The sequence below is a fragment of the Adiantum capillus-veneris genome, chromosome 30, assembly GCF_014529385.1.
Source record: "Adiantum capillus-veneris isolate H3 chromosome 30, ASM1452938v2, whole genome shotgun sequence".
In the NCBI taxonomy this organism is placed as follows: Eukaryota; Viridiplantae; Streptophyta; class Polypodiopsida; order Polypodiales; family Pteridaceae; genus Adiantum; species Adiantum capillus-veneris.
In genome coordinates, this window is record NC_140960.1 from 26479466 (window position 1) to 26506904 (window position 27439).

General features: G+C 45.0%; 1 protein-coding gene across 3 annotated transcripts in view; it reads left to right on the forward strand.

The window, feature by feature from the left end:
* Positions 1 to 27439, forward strand: part of LOC147417711 (protein NUCLEAR FUSION DEFECTIVE 4-like) — a 44646-nt gene continuing 17207 nt past the window's right edge. Inside the window, exons 1-2 of one of the 3 annotated variants that reach the window (XM_086506561.1) lie at positions 1 to 604; positions 896 to 1908. In XM_086506561.1, coding sequence (XP_086362687.1) covers positions 116 to 604; positions 896 to 1908 — 1502 coding nt within the window. In that variant the 5' untranslated portion in view covers positions 1 to 115. The remainder of the gene's footprint in view (positions 605 to 895; positions 1909 to 27439) is intronic. The other 2 variants (XM_086506559.1, XM_086506558.1) reach the window with 2 other exon arrangements.

Here is a 27439-nt window from a genome sequence, read left to right on the forward strand (position 1 = left end):
TGCGTCACGCGTCACGACTCACAGTCTCTAGTGGAATTCTGACTCTGTACGGCAGACGGGCGTCGTGATCCATAGCCGCATCTAAAACCACGGTTGTAAATGTGGGTCTGTCAAGATGGTTAATTTGGCGCCCCACCTTCCCTCTTTTCACTCTCTCTCTCTCTCTCTCTCTCACGCACACACACACACACAGACACACAGACACACACACACACACACAAACACCAGTTCGTATCAACTCAGTTTGGCCTCATCAATCATGGCAAGCTTGCCCACCACCTTCCCAGCGAAGCGAGCAGTTTTTGTACAGAAATGGGCGGGCTTCGTTTCCGCTATCTGGCTCACAATTTTCTCTGGATGTTATGTGTTTCCCAACTACTCTTCGGCTCTCAAACAGGTGCTAGGCATCAACCAGAAGCTCCTCAATGGCATCAGCATTGCCGAAGATGTCGGTGACTCCTTCGGTGGCATCATTGCTGGCATCCTCAGCAACCACTTCCCTGTCTGGGCCCTCTTCTGCATTTCGGCTTCTACTGCGTTTCTTGGGTACGGCGTAGAGTGGCTAGTTGTCTCTCAAAGCATCAGCCCTCTGCCATATTGGGTGGTAAGCATGGTTCCTGCAATACACTTATCTGAGTGTTTTTTCTTTGTTTACATTTGAATGTCTTTCACACACACATTTATGTGCCCAATTCTACAATAATCCCATGGACTAGCATTTATAGCGATATTTTATGCTATTTGAGGCCTGACTGAAGTTTACATGGACATGGAAATCGCAGCAAGTGCTTTTAATGCAGCTTATGGTTTTGTTTTCTTGAATTGCAATAACGTTTTCATCATTAGATTTAACTTGATTTTGCTTACCATCCCCTTCCTCTACCTGCATGTGTAGATGATTTTGGCAGCAACGGCAGCAGGAAGCACGCCGTGCTGGATGAATGTAGCAATATTCAATGCTTCCGTACGGAACTTTATACGAAACCGTGGACCGGTTGCAGGATTGTTTAAGGCCAACATGGGACTATCTGCAGCAGTTTTTGTCGCATTTTGTGATACACTTTTCTCAAATTCAGCCTCTGCGTATTTGCTGATGTTAACAATCATTCCCACCACTTTTTCACTTATCTCAGCAATCTTTTTTCGGCCAGTCTCTTCTGCTGAGACGCAGGAAGAAGAGCAGGCAGAACAGACGAGCCTTCGTATCTTCAACACCATGGCCTGCGGGCTTGCTGTGTATATTGCCAGTCTTACTTTCTTACCTACAGACTTGAAGGAAAGCAATGTTTACAAAGTAATGGCAATAGTCATCCTACTTGCCATCCTTGGAGCCCCAGCTTTGGTTCCTCTAGTACTATTGTCTGAGGTCAAGGAAACAGAGGACTTGGGCGCTAACCACAATCAAGTGGTAAGCTCTTTTGAAGAACTTGAGGTAGATGATGATGATGATGATGATGATGAGAAAGGTTCCCCTCCGTTGCATGATCACGATTGTCATGTTCTTCTTGATAAAGCAGTCTCAAACGGTTCAGGAAATAGTGCATTATGTCAACCACTGCTGGATGCGAGTGCAGATGGCAGTAGCGCTGGCAAGTTTCCAGGAAAGACGTTACCAAGCAAGCTAGCAGAATGGTCATGCTGTGGCAGGTTACCTTCTTGGTCTTTTTGGAGAGTCGAAGAGCTTGGGGAGGACAAACCAACTCTTTCTCTGTTCAAGACTTGGCACTACTACGTGCTCTACCTTTCTCTCTTTTGTGGGTGTGGATCCTGTGTAGCTTACAGCAGCAACTTAAGCCAAGTGGGACAATCATTGGGCTACAACAACACCAACCTCTTTGCATCACTCTTCAGCTTGGGAAACTTTTCTGGCAGGCTTGCATCAGGAAACATCTCCGAGTATTTTCTCAGGTACAAGTATAGATTGCTCCTTTTCAAATTGTAAGTGGACTGGAACTGAGGCCATTGGGCTGACAAAAATATCAAACAGGTTCCACTTGTTAGCATTAATTTTTATGTGCTTCTTACTTTGTGTGAGGCCAAGGGTAGCTGGTCATGGCCCAGTGGGAACCAGCATGGGGGATTTGCTCTCCTATTATAGAAGAGGATGGCTGGGTAGCAGTGAGGGGTTCTTACCCTTTGGCCTCATACTGGTATCAGAGCTAAAGATAGTGGGGCATGGAGGCTTTTCGGGGGCCTCTCCTTGCATGCATGCATGCAAACCGTGGACCATGTGGCCGAGGAGAAGCTGTGGGAACGCTCCCTTGCACTCACACAAGCTCCATCTCAGACCTGTGCGTGAGCAGAACTCGTCTCTACAACAACCGTAGCTGAGCTCGCCATCGCCCCCTCTATCCTACTCTCCCTCTTTGCCTATGCTGCAGCCCGCCATAGCCTTGCTTGGTGGGTGGGGTGTTCACTGTTCACACTCTAGGCCTCCCTTGGTTAGCCCTTATGTTGCCAAGGGGTGGTTCTTGCCTTGCAAACGGTCACAAATTGAAGCGTAGAGGATTTGAAGCTTTGAACCCTCAAGGACTTCCAAGGTTCGGCAAGTGGAAGCACTCAAATGTTTCTTCTTGCCTAAGGAAGTTGCATGCAAGTGCGGTGGTTCTCGCTTGGAGTTTCAAGCCCTCACGAGCTCATAAGTTTGAAGCTTCCAATTCGCAAGGAATTCCAAGCTCGACAACTTGAAAATTTCGATCCTATTGTTTGCCATTGCTCCTCTTTCCAAGGGCCCAACCCATATCCCTCCACTTTCATGGATTATAATGCTTGTCTTCATGCTTGGAGTGGAGGTCCGCAACGGAGCTGTGAAAACCACGAACTTAACAGTTGAAGTAGTTGAAGTTATCATTATAGAAGATTTAAAAGCTGTCAATTGTTGAAGTTATCATTATAGAAGATTTAAAAGCTGTCAATTACCAAAGGGGTTTTCGAAGTAATTGAATATCCAAGGCCATTAAGAGCAAAGCTATCTTCAATGGCGCCTAATCAAAATACGATTACAAGGTAGTTTTTTTCCGCTAACAGCTGCACTTGCACCATGGATTCGGATGTTAATATACATCATACTTTCGATTTTGAGCACACGTTGCTTGTTGGGCCTACATTTGCTGTAATCACTTCCGATGAGCGATCGTACATAAACACAGAGATAATTGCAATCTACACACTTGGCAACACTTTTAGTACTTCAAAACAACTAAAACAACTTGGTGAGAGAGAGAAAATCCATGCGGGAACACAGGAGTAGTGGAGTTCCACCCTTGTCTCACTGGCCTCAAAGACTGGCGTCTCTTTCGGTATTTCTTTATTATTGATTTGCCGAATTACAAACTCCGAGGGTCCAACTCTCAGAAGTTCCGTGTCCAGATACCTCCCAATAGTGGCCCAAGGATGCTTATAAACTGTATAAGGGTTGCCAAAAGTAGAGACCCAAAATCAGCAGGTCTAAAAGCATCTTATCCCAAATCTGCCGTGAAATAGCGCCGAAAAACAAGGGAATTTGTACAGTTGCCATGTGTCAGCTGTCAACGCAGATCGCGGAGGTTCCGTACAGCTGCCCGTAAAACACGGAGAAATTTGTACTGCCAGCTGTGTCATTATTTTTAAACTCCGGGGGGAGGGGGCTTTTAATATGGAGGCCTCATCGACAGAACTTTATAAGCTGGGCAGACTTCAGTTTCTTCTCTTTTAATAAGTTAGGCACCTCTGAAGGTACTCATAAGTTGGAATCCCTTTAGTTTCTTTCTCATTCTAGGTTTTAGGCCCCTCGGCCGAAATCTGCAAAACACAGCCAAGTTAGCCTTAGACTCGAAGGTTACTCAGATATCCTATTGTTATGCAGACAATCACAAATGCAGACACCACTTAGAGAGAACTGCCGTCTCCATAGAGGTTTGGACTCTGAGCAAGAGATTGGTATGGACCATATTTCTAGGGAGAGAGTCACAAACCAGTGACGTGGAAGCCCGGATACACACACACATACACCCCGGCTCGCAGGTCTGTGAATTGTGGAGACAGGCTGACGTGGCAGGTTCCCGGATTTCACGCTGATGGTGTTGACGTGGTTGCCGTACGGACCCTTCGCAATTTGTGGCGCAAAAGGCATTGGCAAGCTGTACGGAAATTCTAGCTTTTGTGCTGTTGAATCCTATGCAATTTTTTTGAGAAGCTTTTGGGGCAAATTGCTTTATTTTGCAAAGATTTTAAAAGAACAGCTTTTGGGGCTTTGCTTTTGGGCATCCCTTGTAATCTTTAAATTGGTGGTCTGGGTCTCACAACTCAGAGCATCTGGACGCAGAGTCTGAGAGTGAGAACCCTCCCACTCTCTTGTACTTTGAACACAGATTAATACAAAAAGAAATACCGAAAGGGGTGCCAGTCTTTGGGGCCAATATCTCTAGGCACGGAACTCCGTCGAGCCGTGTCGAATCAATTGTGAATTGTGAACTGTTTTGAAGTGAATCTTTGCTGTGTCGCGGTAGAATCTTGACTTGGAGAGTCCCAAGTTTGTTACAGTGGTATCAGAGCTGTAACAAACTTGGACTCTCCAAGTCAAGATTCTGCCGTGACACAACAATAGAATCTTGACTTGGAGAGTCCAAGTTTGTTACAGTGGTATCAGAGTGCCACCAATTTCTCTTCTACCGGGAAATCCGATCCTTTTCTCGTGGCACTTAGCGATTCACTTCAAAAGAGTTTCTCACAAACTGGTGACGTGGCATAGCCCTAGACACACCTCATCAAGTGGGGCAGCAAACCGGACACACACAACAAGGGACAGTCCCGCAAAGAGCTCCAACAAGCGGTACGGCATTTCCTGAATTTACGCCGCAAAATATGCTGGCAGGCTGTATTGCAGATTGTACGGAAATCCGCTTTTTACGACTGCTGACGTGGCATTGCGTACGGATTTACGTTGGCTGAATTTACTTACAGCTTTTGGGATTACTTGCTTTATTTTTAACAAAGCTTTAAAAGAACAGCTTTTGGGGCTCTGCATTTGGACATCCCTTGTAACCTGTAAATTGGTGGGCAGGGCCTCACGACTGAGAGCATCTGGACGTAGAGTCTGAGAGTGAGCGCCTGCCTACTCTCTTGTAATTTGAACACAGATTAATACAAATGTCACATACCAGTGATGTGGCAGCTCGGATACACACACACATACACCCCGGTTGGCAGGTCCGTGAATTGCGGAGACAGGTTGACGTGGCAGGTTCTTGGATTTCACGCTGATGGTGTTGACGTGGCTGTCATACGGACCCTCCGCAATTTGCGGTGCAAAAAGCGCGGGCTGGCTGTACGGAAATTCCAGCTTTTACGTTGCTGAATCCTACACAATTTTTTTGAGAAGCTTTTGGGGCAAATTGCTTTATTTTGCAAAGCTTTTAAAAGAACAGCTTTTGGGGCTCTGCTTTTGGGCATCCCTTGTAATCTTTAAATTGGTGGTCAGGGTCTCACAACCCAGAGCATCTGGACGCAGAGTCTGTGAGTGAGAACCCTCCCACTCTCTTGTACTTTGAACATAGATTAATACAAAAAGAAATACCGAAAGGGGCACCAGTCTTTGGGCCAATATCTCTAGGCACGGAACTCCGCCAGACCGTGTTGAATCAATTGTGAATTGTGAACTGTTTTGAAGTGAATCTTTGCTGTGTTGCGGTAGAATCTTGACTTGGAGAGTCCAAGTTTGTTACAATGGTATCAGAGCGCGGCCGATTTCTCTTCTATCGAGAAATCTGATCCTTTTCTCGTGGCACTTATGGATTCCAACGAACAGTCGACTTCCTCCGCATCTAGGGATGCAGAAAGAGATCACGAAGAAGATTCTCACGAAGAGTACGGCCCACCTCGCCCTACTCAGTTGGAGATTGAAGAGATGGAACGTCGACAATTGGTTGACGATGCGACAAAGATGATGATCAATCTTGCGAAGGATCCGAAATTTGCAAAATTTCTGACTCAGACATCCTTCGACGAAGTGCACTCCCAGTGGCAGAAGGCCATAGAACCACCCCTCAAACCGGCACTCAAGAAACCTCCTACTCCGAGGATGTTTACATAGCAAGAATTGGAAGAGGTGGTTGATACACGAATTACCCAGATTTTTGACGCGAACAACAAAGCCAAAAAGCATGACAAAAAGCAGGAGAAAAGAACTGACTTCCCGGGTTATTTGGGTCGTCAATCTACTTCTGCTTCGGCAAGAAAACAAAAGAAGCGTGTGCAATTTTAAGGAGACTCCAACTCCTCCTCTTCTTCTTCTTCTTCTTCTGACAGTTCTTCTAGCTCTTCTCACTCGAGGAAAGAAGACAGGAAAGGGAAAAAGCGAAGGAAAAAGCAAAGCTTCGAAAAGGGCAAGAAAAAGGCAAAGAAGCCTAAGTTTCGCCCAATTTCTGACAATTCTACAGAGGACTCGTCTTCAGATAGTTTGGACTCCGACGATCATAGATTTGATGCAAAGAAGAAGAATTTTTATAAAGCCAACCAGTATAATTTTTTGGAGGATAAAAGCAAGAAAGTTCGAGAATTTAAAGAAGGTGGACAATCAATTAAATTTGACACTTTTTTCAGGATTCCGAGATGCTTCGAGGGCTTTGGCCTTCATACAACAGTTTGATATAGCTTTCTCTGGAGGGCATTACTCAGAGCACTCCAAGATTCGGAGGGCTACCTCTTACTTCAAGGGAAATGCTCGAACATGATGGTTCACTCTTCTATTGAACAAGAAAGCGCCAGTTAAATGGTTGAAATTTAAAAGGCTTTTTATTTCTTCTTGGTTGACTCGAGAGTACGAACAAGACATACGAACTGCTTGGAATCATCTCCGGATGACGAAGAAAGATACTTTGGACGCATATTGCAAGAGATTTTGGAGCTCTTTTCTACCCGCTTCTTCATTTAAGAAGATCTCGTTTAAAGAACAGATTGAGCGGTTTAGTTGCGGATTTCCTACAGAGATCCGAGATCACTGCTTAGAACAAAAGTCAGATTCTATTCAAGAACTGATGAGTCATGCAAAATAGGGCTCATATGAGATCATGACGCAGAGAACCGAACAAACTTCTAAAAATGAAAGTAGAAAGAAGAAGAGCCTTTAAGAACACAAAGATAAGGATGCACGACCCCGGCTCACTCTTCGGGAGAGAGCCAACTACATCAAAGAGGGGAAGTGTTTTGGATGCGGGGAACTTGGGCACATCTCCACGAAATGCGCACATAAAGAGCAAGATGAAGAAAGGCCAGAGAGCTCGAAAGCAGCTTAGCGGAACGTGGACGAAAAGGCGAGATGAAACCAGGACTGGTTCTTGATTGCATGGGTACTGACCCAAGCACGATTGATGAGAGTACAGAACTTTGCCGAGCTTGGGGCAAAGTGAAAGATCAAGAAGCCTTGATTTTCTTTGATGGAGGAGCCAAGGCCAACTTCATTTCACTTGAATTGGCGGTGCGGCTCGAGATTACACCCAATCGGATGGGACCACAAGCAGAGGCAGTTCTAGCGACACCCAACAGGGACGTGGCCATTACACCTGTCATTGGCAAACTTTGGTTGCATTGTCAGGGGTATTTGGGGCACGAGGACTTCTACATAATGCCCTTGGAAGGTTGTGATGTTCTCCTGGGAGTCCCTTGGTACCATAAGAACAACGCCGTGGTCCATTATCTGGCAAAGAAAGCGACACTGACTACTGAAAAGGGCCGAACCATTGTACTTGATGTGAAACTTAAGGGCGAGTCTGCCCCTATTGTATCGGCTTCGGCCGTTTCGAAATTAATGAAATCCAATCTATTTGTTTACTCGATCTTTTTGAAAGAGTTGAATATGAACATAGGACAAATGTCTGACCTTGATAAAGAACGCCAAGATTTTCTCCACACTCATGCGGATTGCTTTTCTGAGGGCGTGCCAGGCGAGTTGCCACCAGCTCGTCCTGAGGATCATACCATCGATCTGATACCTCGAAGCACACCATCGAACCGGCCACCTTATCGTGTGAGCCGAGCCCATAATAAAGAGATTATGAACCAAGTGAAAGACCTCTTGAAAAAGGGTCTTATCCATCCGAGTACTTCACCTTATTGCTCTCCGGTGTCGTTGGTTTTGAAGAAAGACGGATCTTGGAGAATGTGCATTGACTATAGAGCTCTCAACAAAATCACCATCAAGAACAAATTTCGGATTCCTAGGATCGATGATATTCTAGACCGACTACAGGGATCCTCTTGTTTCAGTAGGATCGATTTGAAGAGCGGATATCATATCCGAATCATGTCGGGAGATGTCTACAAGATAGCTTTTCGGACGACCTTCGGTTTATTCGATTTTTTGATGATGCCTTTTGGTCTTACCAATGCTTCAGCGACCTTTAACCGAATGATGGACAGGATTTTCAGAGAGTACAGATCTTTTGTGGACACTTTCTTTGATGGCATTATTGTCTTCTCCAAGGATGAGGCAAAACATAGAGAACATCTGCTACAGGTTTTTCAGGCATTGCGAGATCACAAGTTGGTGATTAATGCAAAGAGGAGTGAATTTTCCTACCAGAGATACACTTTTTGGGACACATCGTCTCAACAGCAGGAGTGCAGATGGACCCAACCAAGATTGAGACTATTCGTTATTGGCCCGATTACTACCGGCGGTTCATTAGATAGTTTGCTGAGGTTGCTTCCCCTTTGCATATCTTGACACAGAAAGGAGTCCCTTTCTCGTGGGGACCCACAGAGGTGACTGCCTTTTAGACATTGAAAGAGAAATTGACTACTGGACTAGTTTTGACTTTGCTGGATTTGCAGAAGTCATTTGAAGTATACTGTGATGCTTGTGGTCGTAGTCTGGGTGCGGTCTTAATGCAAGAAGGCCATGTCATTGCCTACGAGAGCCGATTGTTCTCAAGGCCGGAATCGACAGCACAGATATATGAGAAAGAGCTTTTGGCGGTTATCCATGCTCTTACTCAGTGGCGACATTACCTACTCGGAGCCGATTTTATGGTCTTCACAGATCACCGTAGTTTACGCTACTGAGACTCTGCTTCTTGTCACAAAAGGAGCTATCGGAAGAGCAGATGCGGTGGGCGAACATCTTATCACAGTTTCACTTCCAGATTGTCCATGTACAGGGACATACAAATTTGGTGGCAGATGCTTTGCCCTGGAAGCCGTTGGTTCTGGCTATTTCCACGATACATCATAGAAGCTTCGAGGATATGGTCGATCAGTATGCCACATATCTAGATTTTGTAGATGTATTCGGTCGAATACAAAATGGGGAGGTAGTAGCGGGATATTCCATTCGGGATGGCTACTCGATGAAGAAAACGATGTTGTGCATTACACTGCCGTTGAGGGAAAAGGTTTTAACCGAATTCCACTGTCCACCATTTACGGGTCACCGCAGCATTGCTACCACCTTGAAAGGTGTGGAGAAATACTTCTTTTGGCCGAGACTCAAGAAGGATGTGGATGATTTTGTACGCAATCACTTGGTATGCCAGAAGGTCAAGTTTGACAGGCATAAAGCACAAGGATTGTTATAGCCTTTACCCATTCCCACCCGCCCCTGGGAAAGTATTGCAATGGATTTCATTTTTGATATCCCGAAAACATAGAGTGGGCACGATGGTATCTGGACTGTTATTGATAGATTTAGCAAGCAAGCTCATTTCATTCCAGTGAAGAAGTTAGTCAAGCCGGATCATTTAGCGAGACTGTTCATTGCCAAGATATTTATGTTACATGGCGTGCTTGAGACAATTGTCTCTGACAGAGATCCCCGATTCACGAGTTTCTTTTGGAAGGCTATTTGGGAGAACATTGGCATACTGTTGCAATTTTCATCATCTTTCCACTCGCAGACAGATGGGCAATCTGAGATTGCAAATTCAGTCGTACTGGATTTATTGAAGTCTTACATTTCGGATCAGAAGACTCAATTGGAATTTTTTTTGCCTTAGGTGGAATTTGTCTACAATAACACGATACACTCTTCGACGGGGAAGGTGCCATTTGAGATTATTGAAGCTCTGAAGGTTCCACCCTTCTTAAACATAAAAGATAAATTTTTTGAAGCCGACGAGTATACGAGGGACTTGGACACAGCTTTTGCCAAGGTCCGGGAGGCTTTAGAGAAATCTCAAGAAAGACACAAAAAGGCAGCAGATCGACATCGTTGCGATTTGAAATTAAAGGAGAACGATTGGGTGCTCTTACGTTTTGAGAAGGCACGCCTGAGAAAGAAAAAGGGAAAGGAGCGGCTTTTTCCAAAGCTTAGCACGAGATACTATGGACCTTTTTAGATAAAAGAAAAGATAAATGATGTCTCTTTTAGATTGAAGCTGCCCGATACTTGGAGAATTCACAATGCTTTTCATGTGAGTCTCCATAAGCTTTTTAAAGGCGATGTGTCCAATGATGGGGAGCCAGATGAGCAACCCGAAGTGGAGGAAAACGAGGAGATACTCGTTCTAGAACAGATACTGACACATAAAGATAGAAAGATAAAAGGTAAAGTGATAAGGCAGTTCTTGGTTAAATTCAAGAACTATCTCGCATTCAATGCGAAGTGGATGGAGGAGGAGGACCTGGCAGATACTTCTCAGATTGTAAACCTTTACCTTGAAGCATTCGGTTTAGCATAGTCTACTCCGGTAGAACCCCGACTTCAGCATGGACGAATCTAGTGCAGTGGGTTTGCACAAGAGGGGAGTCACTACACTCCTTTGTCGACAGATTGCCCTGATATTTTGATTTAATATAGAGTCACTGATGTCCCTTTGGGTTTCAGGGATATTGCTGAGCTGATAGTATTCTGCTGTATGACTTTATGAACTGGAATTCGCGATAATGAAAATGATACTGATTGATTTGTACTTGACTTGTTTGAGTGCAGGAACTGATAGAAGAAATGACTGCAACATTTCGGTCTGATAAATCTCTATAGACATGATTGTAATAAGGATTAGTCAATCCGGCATCTGAGAGGTCCCGACTGGATCTAGACGTGATTGCTAAATACATTGCCGATTAATCATCGTCTAAGATTGGAATGATTGTTGAATGTGATTTGTCATGTGATGTCCTGTCATGTCAAGTGATGTTCTGTGATGTGACTATCCATTGGTACATGTGCTAGATGTGTTGTTCCTAGTGCGTCGGTACTAACAGTCAGTGTTTGCTAAGACAGTTTATGGCCTCTGTCTGTTTTGCAGGCGTAATCGGGGGCGATTACAATGCTTTCAAGAGAGGGGTATGTGTAACCGGCCTATACAACGTAGAGGGCGGTAGTACTTCAATTATCTGTTAACTTTACACAGAGGGTTGAGAAGAGGAGAGAAAACAGATGCGTCCAGCAACTAGAATGTCACTGCGCACACAAAGACGACACCCTGTAGGCCCCAAAGACTGGTGCCCCTTTCGGTATTTCTTTAATTTAGAGAGAGAATTACAAAGAGAGCCCCTGGAAGACAACACCTGCATCCAGCTAGTACGCTCCAGATTCGGCAAAATTTCGGCAGCATAACGGTACCGAAATCAATCCGAATCAGTTTCTAAGGTAAGCCCTCTGTTCCATGGACATATTCCCTCATTCGGGAGCACAAAACAGTAAATTGCAGGTCGCTGTAATTTCTGGTTCAGCCCTGTTTTTGACCTGATTTGGGCACACGACTGTCCCTGCACCTTGGGCTAAGTGCCCCTTGATTCTGGAAGCATTCTGGGCTCAAAACAGCCCCAAAACAGAGTAAAAACAGCGAACATACAGTGCTGAATTTACTGCGCAATCGAGAGGTTATCACCCTCTCGTGTACCTGCTTTGGTGCAGTAGCTAGCTACACCGGTTCCTGTGCAAAGAGGCTCTTGCCTCGGCACGAAAGCATATTTCCCCACAGCTGTGCATAGGTCAAATGAGAAGCCCACTAGTGGGGCATAACATACTGTATGTAGGGGAGAAAGAGAGCAGTATGTAGCGTGCGGGGCATCACTCCCGTCACCATACTGTGCATAGAGGGCAAGGTAAGCATTCCATAGCTTCTGTACCTGCTACAATCCACCTGAGGCTGAAAATGGCGCCCCCTTTGTTGATATGCAGCTCGTTTTTGCCTCCCAGAGTGGTAGAATCGCTCACAGGCTGACACGTCGCCCAGTTTCCGAGTTTGGGCTTTCCCTGCTAAAAATATCTCAACTGGTGCGTCAGTTGACTTGGCAACAGAGCAATAAAATGTTCCCCTTGTCATTCCAGAGCTAATGACGCGAACACATTTTCCGGTCAAAAATAGCAGTTCCCTAAATTTTAGGAGATGCTTCCATGGCGTCCCTATCGGTCTCCTGACCATCATTGAAGACTACCATTTGACCAACATCTACAATGTGGGTTAATTTACTAGCCCCTTTCAACCTTTAAAGTTGTCAGTGACTTGAAGAGTGGCCCAAATTCCAGTTTGGCGCACACGAGCTTCCATACTCATCAGAGTTCAGTGCTAACTGGTCCTGTCTGACCGACCTAGATCCCCGATGTGAGAAACCCATTTGGCTACAGCCGTTTCACACTGGCCATGCAATGTCCACTTGCATCTTTTCAAGGGTTCCGAGACAAACAAGTAAAAATAAATAAAAATATCTAGTACTTATATACGGAAGGCAACAGGAAAAATACACCTCCTGGTGACAGTATGTCACAAACCAGTGACGTGGCAACCCGGATACACGCACAAATACCTCAACTGGCAGGTCCGTGAATTGCGGAGACAGGTTGACGTGGTAGGTTCTCGGATTTCACGCTCATGGTGCTGACGTGGCTATCGTACGAACCCTCCACAATTTGCGCCGCAAAAAGCGCTAGCAGGCTGTACGGTAATTCCATCTTTTGCGCTGCCGAATCCTACACAATTTTTTTGAGAAGCTTTTGGGGCAAATTGCTTTATTTTGCAAAGCTTTTAAAAGAACAGCTTTTGGGACTCTGCTTTTGGGCGTCCCTTGTAACCTTTAAATTGGTGGTCAGTGTCTCACAACTCAGAGCATCTGGACGCAAAGTCTGAGAGTGAGAACTCTCCCACTCTCTTGTACTTTGAACACAGATTAATACAAAAAGAAATACAGAAAGGGGCTCCAGTCTTTGGGGCCAATATCTCTAGGCACGGAACTCCGCCGGGTTGTGTCGAATCAATTGTGAATTGTGAACTGTTTTGAAGTGAATCTTTGCTGTGTCGCGGTAGAATCTTGACTTGGAGAGTCCAAGTTTGTTACAGAGAGGAAGTCTGTGACTGGCCAAACGAACGCATGGATCAGATGCATCTATGACCTCAATGCAGAAATCCTAACCCTAAAACCCGTCACATATCGCCTTCTAAAATCAAAGCAATCGTCCTTGATTGTAGGATCTAAGAAAATATGCAAACTTTCAACATTTGTCAGGCAGGAATGCAATGCTTTTGATACGCATATAGAAAATAAGCTGCAATAGACACTCGATTGCGTTCGAAAATCTTTCAAGCAAGCACATCATAGTACATACTCCCAAAATATGGAAAGTATATCACGGGTGTACACCATTCCAATGCATATAAAATGACATTGGATCTCATTAAAGGGCAAGGTCCCAACTGATGTCTCTTTGGATGCGATCGTTCATCCAAAGTTTGTGGAGAGTCACATGAAGTGAACATCTTCCTTTTGATATGACGAAAGCATGCCATGGTCATACTATGTTAAAATCCATACATTTAGAAGTCAAGCTAATCCAAAAGCTTTTGTGTACGATTGTATCAAATCATCATGATCAGTCAGTTCCTCAAAATTCATCCGTTGGGCATCCATGGGTGGATAGCTCCTGAACATCACCAAAAATCTTCATGTTGTTTTTCCTCGAGTGATCAGTCTTTATGAGCCAAAATCTGTTTTGGGATCAAAATCTCTTCAGCCTCTTCTACCTTTGGTTCAACGTCGTGTGAAGGCATAGTAGGCAAATCTCCTTTGAATGGTTTAAGAAGGTTGACATGGAAAGCGTTGTGGATTTTCCAATGAGAAGGTAATTCTAATCGGAAAGAAACATCATTAATGGTGTGAATGACCTTGAATGGGCCATAGTATCGTTGACTGAGTTTGGGATACAACCGTTCTTTGTCTTTTTTTTTTCCGTAAACGTGCCTTTTCAAATCTAAGCAGAACCTAGTCGCCCACTTTGATACTCAATTGCTTCCTATGCTTGTCTGTAGCTCGTTTTTGCTTGTCTTGGGACTTTTGTAAAGCTTCTTTAACCTTCGAATAGGACATATCCAAGTCTTGTACAAAAATTTCGGCCTCAAAAATCTTATCCTTTGTGAGTTGAATTGGGGAGACTTTACGAAATCCCTCAATGATCTTGAAGGGTGCTTTTCCAGTTGTTGAATGAGTCGTGTTATTGTAGGCAAATTCCATGAGTGGTAAGTATTTCACCCACAAGTTCTTATGATCGGAGACCTAGGTCTTGAGAAGGTCAAGTATTGTGGAGTTTGCATTTTCCGATTGGCCATCTCTCTATGGATGAAATGATGACGAGAACTTCAATGTTGTGTTTATGTTGTCAAAGAGGGATCTCCAAAAGAGACTTGTCATTCATGGATCTCGGTCATTGACGATATATTGAGGCATCCCATGTAGTTGAAAGATATGATGTAAGAACAGATTCTCCATCCTATCTGCTTTGATGGTTTTCCTTATGGAATGAAACGAGCTTGTGTGCTAAAGTGGTCAATGATGGCGCGAATTCCATTACATCTCGATGAGGTAGTCGGCAAGTCGAATTTGAAGTCAATTGCAATGTTTTCCCAAGGTTGAGTAGGGATAAAGAGGATGTAACAACCCGGAAGCTTTTTGTTGGTTGTACTTCACTTTCTGGCAGGTGATACATTTAGAAACATACTTGTCGACATTTTCATGAAGAGTAGGCCAATAGAAAAATGTGTCAATGGCGAGGGCTGTTGGGTAAATATTGCGATGTCCTGCATATAGTGGGGCATGGGATTCAGAAGAGCACACGCAATACAAAGTTTCCCATGGAACAAGAAATATCCAGCTTTCAATGTATAGCTTGGAACAGAGAATCCAACCATCAATCGTTCAAAGGTATTCACAAACAGGCAAATAGGTACAAATTAACCCGGAAACTTCACATTTAATTTAATCTGTTTATCTCTATGGGTGAGCAGGATTCCTCTATCTTGAGCGCGAAGGAGAGCATCATACTTATAGAACCAAGGCATCCCCAACAAAACATCACCTCCTGCTAAGTTCATTATGTAGAAATCAACTGCATTGAGAAATTCATGGACATGGACTCGTAGAGCCAACCAAAGGTGTGGTAGACCCATAAGTGCCATTCACCATCTGGGATTCAATTGAGTTGCCTTTTGCGTTGTGAGCGGGATGAAAACACACACAACGCCTCTATAACGACCCGACACACTCTTGGGAAGATACACACACACTATGGGGCACCACTCGGCTTAGACAACACACCTGGCCGAGACAGGGAACACACCTCAGGAGTGAGAGGAGAGAGACTATCCACTTGTCCACTCCACACAGACACACACACACACACACACACACCCAAAAAACTCAGCTCAAAAGAGGAGAATTTCTGATGTTTAGATACAAATGAGCTTGGGCCAACACCAATGGGGCAAACAGCTCACACAATATGGGTAAAAGATACCAGATACAATCACAAATTGGAGAAGAAGCTTCACTCACCGGAGAAGATTACACAGAAAAACAGCAGAAAAAGAGTGAGGAATTTGGCAAAATGGACAGCGCCATCGCGTCCGGAACGGCCCAAAACCCCAGTCTACAATGTCAAAGTGCTCAAATCTGACATCGGATGAGCAGTTTACGGCCAAAACAGGCTCCAAAATGAGCAAAAACACAGCTGCGGCTGTTCCTCCTCTCTTCTCCACGTTTTTTCTGGTCTTCTCTCTGTTTTTTCAGTTCCCACACTTAGCTTTATTACTGGGGCACCCTTGGCCTTTTAGATGACCTCAAACGGACCCCGAACAGGCCAAAAACTGACTTCGCAGTGCATAGTTGTCACCTTTTTGCATCATTCGCACACCTGGCACTCAGCTTTTTTCCAATAATGCATCTCGCCACCACGCGAAGTGGCCCCAAAAAGTGGTCCTAATGATGACCTTTCTGCATAACTCTCACAAGAAAACACCCACGTTGTGTCTGTCCTCATCCGCGTGCAAATATTGACCTCGTTCGCCCTCCTGACGCCACTAGATGCCATCTGACGCACCTGCTGACCTCACGTCGTCGGCTCGTGGATAGCTTCCTCGAGAAGTTTTACGCGCTACCAACTCCTCCTTATTGTAGAAAAAACACACTAGTATTGATAATAGTGAAAATCGCTGCACTATGTACATGCTGTCCTACCTGTACACATGTGGGCCCCACGTAACCACCTGGCTCTGGAAAATGGGCAATCCTTTATTCGATGCACCATGCATGTGTATGTACATATGCGCAATCCCTAGCTCAAAAAAACTCCTGACAGCGTATTCGTCAATTCATAGTTGAGCGGCCATGTCAGTAGAAATGAAGTTTTTGGCGGACCTTGGGTCAAAGAAGGTAAGGGCATTTTTGTCACTCGTTCCCAAGCTCTACAAGGTTCTCCTACTGTATCATGTCTAGGCTCTTCTATGAGATTTGGAATCAATCATAGTTACTCGGAACGGGAATAGGGAACGGGAACGGGAGGCTCTGGAATGAGACGGGAACGGGGAGGAGAAGGGGGGGACAGAAAGGGAACAGGGCCGGGACGGTCGACTAAAGTAAGGCTTGAATCACCTCCATTCAGCTTAGTCCCAAACCAACTCCTAAACAACCCCAAATCTGTCCCAACCCCAAATCTGTCCCTAAATGACCTACTTTTTTGCCCCCAAATGCCTACTTTTGCCCGTTCTACCGTTTCGCCGTTCCACCTCATGTTCCCCCCGTTTCGGAGCACCGTTCCGGTTGCACCCCATTCCGAAACGGCGTTCCATTTCCGACTTCGTCGACTCGTTTGGATTGCGTTCCGTTCGTTTCTTGGTACACTGGAATCAATCCGACAAAAGGGTGGGGCTTCTTGTTATCGTTGTTGTCCTGACTATTCGGGTGCTTGACAGGGATACTATTGGATGGTGTACAGTGGATGTGTTGGTTACGATCTCTGAAAGTGTGTCGAATGCGCCCATACTTATAGCATCTTCCCTAAGTAATCATGCTGATAGCTTGATGACGTGGCAACATTGTATGGATTTCTAGATTTTAGCGCTGCTAGCTTTTTGGAGTCTAGATGCTTTTAGAACTTGAAGCTTTTCATGGCCAAGGGCCTTTAAATATGTGCAATTGGCTTAGTCTTTGGCATGTCTTCACGTGGGAATGCAGAGGACAGAGTACGCTTGTACTGAGTTGAAGCAATATACCGAAAGGGGCATCGGGGTCTGGGACCAATGCTCTCTCGAAGCGGAACTCCGCCACTCCGCGTCTTGTGTGTCGTGCATCTCTTTCAATTCTGTGTTATTTGAAGCACTTAAAGTTGTTCAGTCTGTTCTTTTCCGTTGGCACGTGGTGCCCATCCCGTTACAAAGCGTGTTTGAAGGGTACATTTTTAGGCCAGACCAAGTAGCAAGTATTTTGACCTCGAAGGTGTCATTCAGAAAGCTTGGGTAGAGTGTTAACTTAAAGTTGATCTAAGTTTTAGGGCGGTCAGGTTTCTTGGCGAGGGTAGCCCACCATGTCAACGCACTATCCTTGAGATAAGATGTGATCCTGAGAAACTTTGATTCTTCGGTAAAGTTCCCACCCATTACTGCACAAGACGTCGAATTGTTGCAAAAATTTGAGAGAATTATGAGAATCTTGGATGCTTGAGAATGCGAAAAAAACGTTACTGTAGCACCCCCATCTCTAAAGGGTTTTGGACGAGCCTCCATGGTAGTGGGGGAGGAGGATAAGATGAGGGTCTAGGAGGTAAAGGGGGAAAAGTATATGTGGCAGCATGGGAAGGTTCTCGTGAAGCCATTCCCTAAAACTTGAGAGACATCTCCAGAATTCTGTCAAGAAGAGGCCACAAGAGGATTTTGCAATACAAAAGAATGCACGTGGAAGGTCTATTGAGAGACAATTGGGACCACATGTGGATTTAGAGAGCCCAAGTAATTGTGCAAGGCTTCTAAATCAATTCGATCATCTATTGGGCTCTTCTTTTGGTGGTGTGCCAGGTACATCAATTGTCGAACCACTTATTGTGCATGTGTCTCGTTTGGTTGCCTTTGTATGGAGGGACTGGGAGGGTTCCCTTCTTGAATAGTGTGGTCGACCTGTTCTCCGTCCATGTTGATTGGATCGTGCTTTTGATTACATAGGGCAATGAAGCAGATTTGGCCCTGATACCACTATAATCAACTCTAATCACTTTCGGCGAGTGATTAGACGAAAACATAGAGATAACTGCAATCTACACACTTGGTAACACTTTAATACTTCAAAGCAGCTTTCACTCGAAACTTTACTTTAGACTTTAGGACATAGAAACTTTGCAAAGAAAACCTATAACGGGAATTGATACTTCAAACACACACGACTTGGAATCTAGAGCGCTACCAAGCAGATGCCGACACCTGTTGGCCCCAAAGACTGGCACCCCTTTCGGTATTTCTTTATTGCATTCAAAGAGGGAATAAAAGTTGTGATTTCCCACGAGATGTCCTGCATAATCCAAGCTGAAAATGACTTGTTTCGACCGAATTTCGGCAGCATAATTGTACTAGGACGCTTCAGAGATAGTGTCCCCACGCAATAGATGACTTTCCCGACGTATACGGACACTTTGCAAAACGTGGCGAGAATCTGTAGTACGTTGAATTCTTTGTTTTCTGCCCTGAAAATGTTCCAAATCATCTGTACAGTGGTCCCCTCGTGTCCCCGGACCCCCTGAGTGTATTATACTGTTTAGGACCGAAACCCTAAACCTGCAAAAATACACAGCAGGCTGTATTTCCCGAGGACGGGGTCGGAACGGCAAAAAAAAAAGAGAGTTTTTTTGGCATTTTTTGACCTACATACATACCACACACATAGAGCATCACTTTGACCACAAATTTACACTAAATAGACCAAAGAACATGAGTCATATAGACGCAAATGTGCTAATAAAACATCGACAAATGAGGACCCAAAGGGTGGCTTTTATATTCAAACATATGGCTATTGGAGAGCAACTAGCCACTAGAAATGATCAGATATTCAAATTTTAAAAAAAGTCCCCTGCCGTCCCCTCCTGTCCCCGGGACGTTTTGCATGCGTTCCCACTTGGCAGGCCATTTGCCGTTCGTCCCCACCCGTCTACTTCCCGGAACCGGGGGCGTCCCCCGTCCCTAGGCTCCGTCCCCTCCGTCCCCTGTAACTATGGTCTCATTAATTCATTTGTACACATGTTTTGACAGTCTTTCTTGCGGATACATGTGATGATAAAAGGGTGCTTACCACACTAAATCATCTATGGCATGTATATATGGCACGCAATCGAGGACGTTTGCCATTTTAAGAGGGTGGTATGTCACGAGGACGTGGCAATTGCTAACTTGAGTTCTTGGTTTCTTTCTGTAACTAAGTCAGACTTTGTAAATAATTAATTTATTTACGAGAAAAGAATTATCTAATTAGTTGTGTGCACATTAGAATAGATTTAGCAGTTCTGGGGCCTCAGGTGCGCCCAAGTTTGGGCCAGTGCAACTCAGGGAGACCCTAGCAAAAAATACCCTGAAGCCCTAGCCATTGGGAAATCGGAACTTCAATAAAGGGGTAGATAGTAGCCTCAGATTACAGGCTCAGAAAGATACGCGCGCTAGTGCAAGCATAGGAACGAGATGGGGTCCTTAGAATAATAACCCTAAGGCCTGAATCATTTAATGGCCTTAGGATAAGTCAATTAATGTATTCTTTAAATTGTCTATGCCGGACCAAATGGCCGGACAAGTGCGAACAGGTAATGCCAGAGCAGTGTCGGTATGGCATTGCGCTGGGGAGCAGCTAACAATTTAATTGGTTGCATCTATGTGTGCAGTTGTGCACTTAATTACACATTTCATTAACTAGCATAGGATTTTTAAAGTCAAGTTGAATGGTTTAAAAATTTCAAAGTAAGTGTGCCAAGTACTAGGCACACTTTCCCATGCAATCTCTCTCTTTCTCCCACACTCCCTCTCTTCATGCTAGCGCCCCCTCTTCTGGGAGGCTATAAGAGAGCAGCCTCTCCCCCTCTTGCCGGGTTGGTAGTGCACTATCCCCCCCAAGTTGACCATCCTCTACGCAGTGAAGCTCTCCATTGAAGCTTGAGAGCAGCACCTTGTGGTGTATGTGGAGCCTTTGAGCACCCATGACCTAGAACAAGGCCTCTCATGGTTGCATGCAGCTTTGGGAGAAGTTTCATCGCGTAAAGTAGTAGTAAACTCTCTTTCTCCCTTGTCTAGCTGCTGTAAATTCCCTGTTTTCAGCCCCTAATCACTTGTATTAGGGTGAATTTCAGCAAAGTCTTCATAGAATCTTATTCCCCACTACCTACTCTACACATACACCAAGTTTGGAGCATTTCCATCGCGAAAAGGACCTCCATTTTGGCATTGGAACGCGCTCAGGTAACAATTTCTGGTTATGTGCAGAAAATTACAGCAAGCGTGTGTGTGTTTTGCATGTTTCTGTGGTTGGTTGATTGCAGGACTGATTATGTCCAAAGTGGCACAGTTAGCGGAAGATAGATCCTCATTCGTGAGAGCTTCCGATGAGTTTTGTGGAAGGTAGACTCTCCTCTACGAGAGCTTCCCAAAATCTCGCAGAAGAGGATAGATCCACTCAGTAGTCAGAGAGCAGTTCTTCTACTCTCTCAGTCAGAAGCAGAAAAAGGCCAAGAAAGAATAGAGGACGGGCTTTCGTCCCGTTCCTGTGCTTGTAAAGATTCTCCCTTAGTAATAAAGATATTCTCTTTATGGGGGGGGACCAGCCCATCTTTTGGTCCCCAATGAAGTGTCAAGCTTTCTTTCTTTCTCTCATTCTCTTGAGTATTTGAAGTACATTAAAAAGTCAGTTTACGCTCTCGTATTTTTGTGACAGTGGTATCAGAGCAAGGTCATCTCTCTCTTCGTGAAGGGATTGACGACTCTTTGCAGACTGCAGAAATGGGAGGACGCGAGATAGAGTTCTCTCTCCTTCAACAGCAGGTGGAAGAGTTGCAGAAAGCTCTCTCCCATCCAGAAGTCCAAAAGATTCTCCATACTCTTGAAAAAGGGAAGGAGAAAATGCCGATGGGGTCGGGAGAAATCCCGCAGAACCCAAAGGCGCCACAACCAAGGAAAGATCCTTTGATTGGAACCTCCCGCATGCACGAGAGGCAGAGGAAACCTCCAGAACGTCATGTGCGGTTTAATCCAAAAGTTCAAGAGCAAGATTCCCCTGATTCCCCTCAGTTCTCTTTCATGAAGGATCTGGATGAAATAGTTGCTTCCGAAGACATGTTTCTCGACGATCCGTTGCAGCAAGAAGTGCATTCAAGGGAAAGGACTCCTGTCCACAAGGAGTCTAAGCATAGAAAGAAGGAGCACCATAAGAAGAAGCACCACAGGTAGAAAACATTCAAGTCGGGAGACAAAGATGTGAAATTCGACACCTACAATGGACGGCGTGATAATGACAGCTTTGGCTTTCATCTGCCAATTTGAAGTTGCATTTGCAGAAGGGAATTTTAAGGAAAGATCCAAGCTTCGCCATGTCAGTTTGTACCTGAAAGGCACCGCCAACAATTGGTGGTTAACCCTTATCCTGGAAGATCGCAAACCCCAAGATTGGACTGCTTTCAAGAAGGAGTTCTACGCACAGTTCCTTCCTCCAGACTATGACGAAGAGGTAAATAAAGAATGGGATCGACTTTCACAGTCAGAGAACGAAACTGTTCCACGCTATGTGGATAGGTTTTGGGACGTTCTTTTGAAAGTCACTCCATTCAAGAAGATTGGTGATTCGGAGAAGATGCGCAAGTTTGAAGCAGGTTTGCATGAAGCCTTGCAAAAGGCTATGAAGCTTTACCCTCGAGGTAACTTGCAGATACTTATGGAATCAGCCCGCATAGCTGATGGAATACATGACAAGGATACTCCCAGGAAGATGGAGCAAAGCACTTACCATGCCAAACAGAAGGCTCTCCATGAGCATCCTACCAACCGCCTCCGAAGCAGAAGCAAAGCCAAATCAGCCCAAGAAAGGGAGATATCTCCCTCTTGCTGAGTTGCGAACCTACATTAGTGAAGGAAGATGTTTCAAGTGCGGACAAGTTGGTCATATGAAGGGTGATTGTCCTACCAAACCTCCGCAACCACCCTCTTCCAATGCAGTCCCAGATGTACAGAGAAATATAACCAAGGATGGAAAAGAAAGATCTCTTCTCAAAGCATGGGGTAGTATCAACAACCAACGGGCTCTTATTTTGTTTGACCCTGGTAGTACGGACAACTTCAACTCTACCAAGCTAGCTGACGACCTGAACTTGCAGCCCAATCGTTTTGGAGTTCCTATTCAAGCACAATGTGCTTTCAAAGGGCAGAACTCAAACTCTACTCCAATCATAGGGAAGTTGAATCTAAAGGTCGATGACTACAAAGATCAAGAGTCTTTCTTACTAGCTTCACTTGAAGGATGCAATGTTATCTTAGGAATGCCTTGGCACTACAAGATGCATCCCATTCCTGACTATGTTCAGAAAACCTTATCCTTTGCTCATAAAGGAAAGGAGTATCTTGTACTTGCAGATGCAGGTGATTGGCATATTCCTATCGCCAATCACATTGCCATCATGAAAGAAATGAAAAAGTGTGTTTCAGTGTACTTGATTTTTGCAAGAGAGAGAGAGATGTGTCTGTTTCACAACTTTCTTCCTCTTTAAAGCAAAAAAGACTTAAGTTATTAGAAAGTTATAAAGATTGTTTTGCAGATGAACTTCCAAATGAACTCCCACCTTCGCGACCTGAGGATCATACAATTGATTTGATCCTAGGAAGTTCTCCTCCAAATCAGCCCCCTTATCGAGTTAGTCTAATGCAGCAAGAGGAAATTCTCAAGCAGGTTAACGAACTTTTGGAGAAGGGCTTAATAAGGCCTACTACTTCTCCATATTGTTTACGTGTCTTGCTAGTACAGAAAAAGGGTGGCACATTCCGTATGTGCATAGACTATAGATCCCTAAACAAGATCACAATCAAGAATCGATTTCCAATCCCTCGGATTGACGACATTCTTGACAAGTTACAAGGAGCAAGTGTCTTTAGTCGTATAAACTTGAAGAGCGGTTATCATCAAATCCGCATAGCTCCTTAGGATGTGATAAGACTTCATTTAGAACAACCTTCGGGTTGTATGAATTTCTAGTGATGCCTTTTGGACTCACTAATGCACCAGCTACATTCAACAGAATGATGGATAGAATCTTCCACTCATATAGAAGTTTTACAGGCGTTTTCTTTGATGACGTCTTAATCTTCTCAGAGTCGGAAGACGAACACTATAAGCATCTCGCCTTAGTGTTTGAAGAATTACGCAAACACAAATTATTTGTGAATGCTAAGAAGAGTGAGTTCTTTTTAAAAGAAATCCATTATTTGGGCCATATAGTGTCTCACAATCAGGTGAGGATGGACCCTGATAAGATTCAAGCAGTTGTAGAATGGCCTACACCAACTACAGTACATGATGTACGAAGTTTCCTTGGCCTCTGTTCCTATTATCGGCGTTTCATTCGAGCTTTTGCCGCGATAACAGGTCCCCTCCATGACCTGACAAAGAAGCGGATTCCATTCCATTGGGGGTCTGGACAAAAACAAGCTTTCGAAAAGCTTAAGTATCTACTCAGTCACGGACTTGTTCTCATCGTCCTTGATCTTCGCAAATCTTTCGAGGTATACTGCGATGCATCTCGAGATTGTGTAGGAGCAGTTTTGAACCAAGAGGGTCACGCGATAGCCTATGAAAGTCGGCGCCTTAAGGATGCAGAGTTGCATGTCTCCATATACGAGAAAGAGCTAATGGCAGTAATTCATGCTCTTTCCATTTGGAAACTGTCACCAGCGTGTGACTACTATCTATCCTTTTTGTTGATTTCTTTCTTATTATCTATTTACTTTCACTTTTTCGAAGCACCCCTCCGGAAATCTAACTGCCCTGCATTGCATAGCTAGTGTGGAACTGTTCAGAGGGAGTCCAGGCCTGAGGGCAAGAGAGCACTAAGGTTGGACAAGGACTATGGTTAGCCAAGTGGGGTCATTGACTAGCCAAAGTGGAATCCTTTGCTACAGAGGCTACATTTCACTTTCGGGTGTGGCTGCAGTGTACAAAGAGGGTCAGATGACCTAGAAAGATACAATGGCAGTATCTCCTAAAATTTAGGGAACTGCTATTTTGGGACCTGAAAATGTGTTTGCGTCATTAGCTCCGGAATGACAAGAGGAACATTTTCTTACTCTGCCGTGAAGTCAACTGGGCAACCGATTGGGAGATTTTTAGGCGGCAACCCCGAAACGGGAAAATGCTTGTAAATGTGCCAAGTGGCACCTTCTGGTGCACTTTCCTCATGCAACAAGAAGTGGCGCTGAAATTTAAGCTGGGAGAGGCTCATTTTCAGTTTTGTCACAAGTTAAGAGCTATGGAGTGCTTGCTTTCCCTCTTATGCACAATGCGGTGCCAGGAGTGATGCCCTGCACGCTACACACTGCCCTCTCTCTCCCCTTTGGCAGTAGTTTATGGCCCACTAGTGGGCTCTTCATTTGACCAATGTACAGTTGTGTGGGTTCATGCGCGATTGCCGAGGCAAGAGCCTCTTGCACAGGTACTGGATTAGCTAGCGGCTAATCCCCCCGCAGGTACAGGTGAATTCGGAGAGGTTTCACGCTAGAAATCTCGTCCGATTCAAAGGGCAAGTAGCCCTACAGGTGCGGGAGCTCGAGGACTTGCTAAGGATGCGACCGGCACGCGAAACGGAGCCCGAAACAGTAAATTACAGCCTGCTGTGTATTTTTGCAGGTTTAGGGTTTTGGCCCTAAACGGACCCTAATACCCCCAGGAGGTTCGGGGACGCAAGGGGACCGCTGTACAGGTGTTCTGGCGCATTTTCAGGGCTGAAAACAGAGAATTCAGCGTGCTGCAGATTCTCGCCAGGTTTTGCAAAGTGCCCGTATGCGTCGGGAAAGTCATTTAATGCGTGGGAATACTGACCGTGAAGGGTTCTAGTACAGTTATGTTGCCGAAATCGGGCCAAAACAGTGGAAGTTCAGCCAAGGTTGTGCGGGGCAGCTTGTAGGAACCACAGCGTTTATTCCCTCTTTTGAACAATAAAGAAATACCGAAAGGGGCGCCTAAGTTAGGGGCCAATCTGGTGTCGGTCTTCTCATACAGGTGCATTCTAGCATCTGTATCCCATTCCTCTCTCTTGTGTCACTATAGCGCAGGTATAATAGACGACTAATAATGGGTGAAAGCTAAATCAAGGTTTGAAGTAAAGTCTACCGCCCTTTTTGGATTGAACAGGCCGGTTTCATGGTTCCATCGACGGGATTAAATCACTTTTTCCCATAGAAGTGAGCCTTGGTCAGTTTGGGCTTGAAGACACAGGGGATCATAGACCAGACACAGGAAATTGCAATTATGGCTGACAAACCAGATGATGTGACTGAAGAGGTTTTCTCTTCATAGGGTCAACAGACACATGAAGTTGGTGAGTCTTCAAGACCGCCACAGACGGATGATGAGATATTCAGGACCCAGTTGGCTACTGCTGTGGCTATGTTCACACAAGTAATGCAGAACCCGAGGTTTTTAGCCTTTCTGCAACCTCCTCTTTCGTCGCAGCAAGTTGGGTCACTGGATCATACTCAAAAGCCTTTTAAGGCTCAAGCACAGGTGATTCATACTGCAGAGTCAATGGAAACACCTGTACACTTGACGGAGAATATGCAGTCTCCACAACTTGTGCCTAAGGTGCAAGAACAGGTGGTTCAAATGCCAGTCTTTCAAGCTGTACCAGTTCAGCCCGCCACCTTTCAGCAGCCTATAGCTAGTTCTAATGGGCAGGGAAGCAACCTACAGGCTATGCAACAAGTCTTCCCACCACCTTCAGTACACCCTGGCTATTTTGGAGGTGGATCGGTATTCCAGAGCATGGCTGGTCATGCACTTGGGAATCAGTTTTACACGCCAGGAACGGTGTTCGGGGGTGCTCAAACGATGATGCCTAACCCCATGTACAGTGTCATGGGTATGCAACCAGGGTTTCAGAGCACTCAGGGCCAATTTGGGATGCCACAGGCAAATTTTGGTATGGCTGGAATTACAAATTAGCAGCCAAATATGGCATTTCCAGGTCCAGTTAATAGCGGCCAAGGAACACAGATGAACCCTAACAGTGTTCCCATGTTTCAGTCACTTCCATATGACAATTTAACGCCGCTAGAGAAGCCAACTCCGTACAAAGAAGGTGGCAAAGGTGTGACATTCACGACCTTTACAGGGTTTGATGACAGGAAGAAGGCTCTCATTCCTCCAGCAGTTTGACAAGGCCTATGCAAGGGGAAACTTTACAGAGGCTTCAAAGGTCCGCAAGGCAGCCACTTTCTTGACAGGGAATGCGGGACAATGGTGGACAACTTTATTGCTTCAAGGGCAAGCTTCGTCCACATGGATTTACTTCAAGCAGATTTTTGCAGCAGCATGGTTATCTGATGACTTTGAAGCAGATGTCATGACAGAATGGCACCAGCTTAATGCTGCCACTTACAGAAATCTGGATGATTACAATCGGAAGTTACTTCCAGTAACTTCCTATAGGTTTGTGCCATTGACAGAACAGATTGAAAAATACTGTTGTGGCCTACCTAAAGGATTGAGAAAGTATTGTACGAAGACAAAAGTCACTACTTTGACGCAGCTCATCGAGGTAGCAAACACTGGCAATGGTTTGCTCAAGGGAGAAGATTGTGAATTTATCATTGGCGTCAAGGCAGGATCAGGCAAGAAAAATTCAGCCAAGAAGCACGTTCCCAATGAGGCTCCTAAAGGGACTCAAGAGTCAGCCAACGCAGGGAAAGATAGAGCTACGGCTGAATCAGAAAAGGGACCGGCAAAGAAATGGAAAAGACGTTTTCCTCGTAAATCGGAAGAGCAAAAGAAGGTCCTGAGGACAGAGAACAAATGCTTTATCTGTGAGCAACCTGGCCACATTGCTTACAATTGTCCTACAAAGAAAAGGCCAGCTGATTCTGATGACAAGGAAGACAAGAAAGGAAAGAAGCCCATGGCTGGTCTAGTGCCCGATATGGTGGGCGATAAGCCAAATTCAGATGCAAGTGAGCTTTGCAGAGCATGGGGAAAGGTC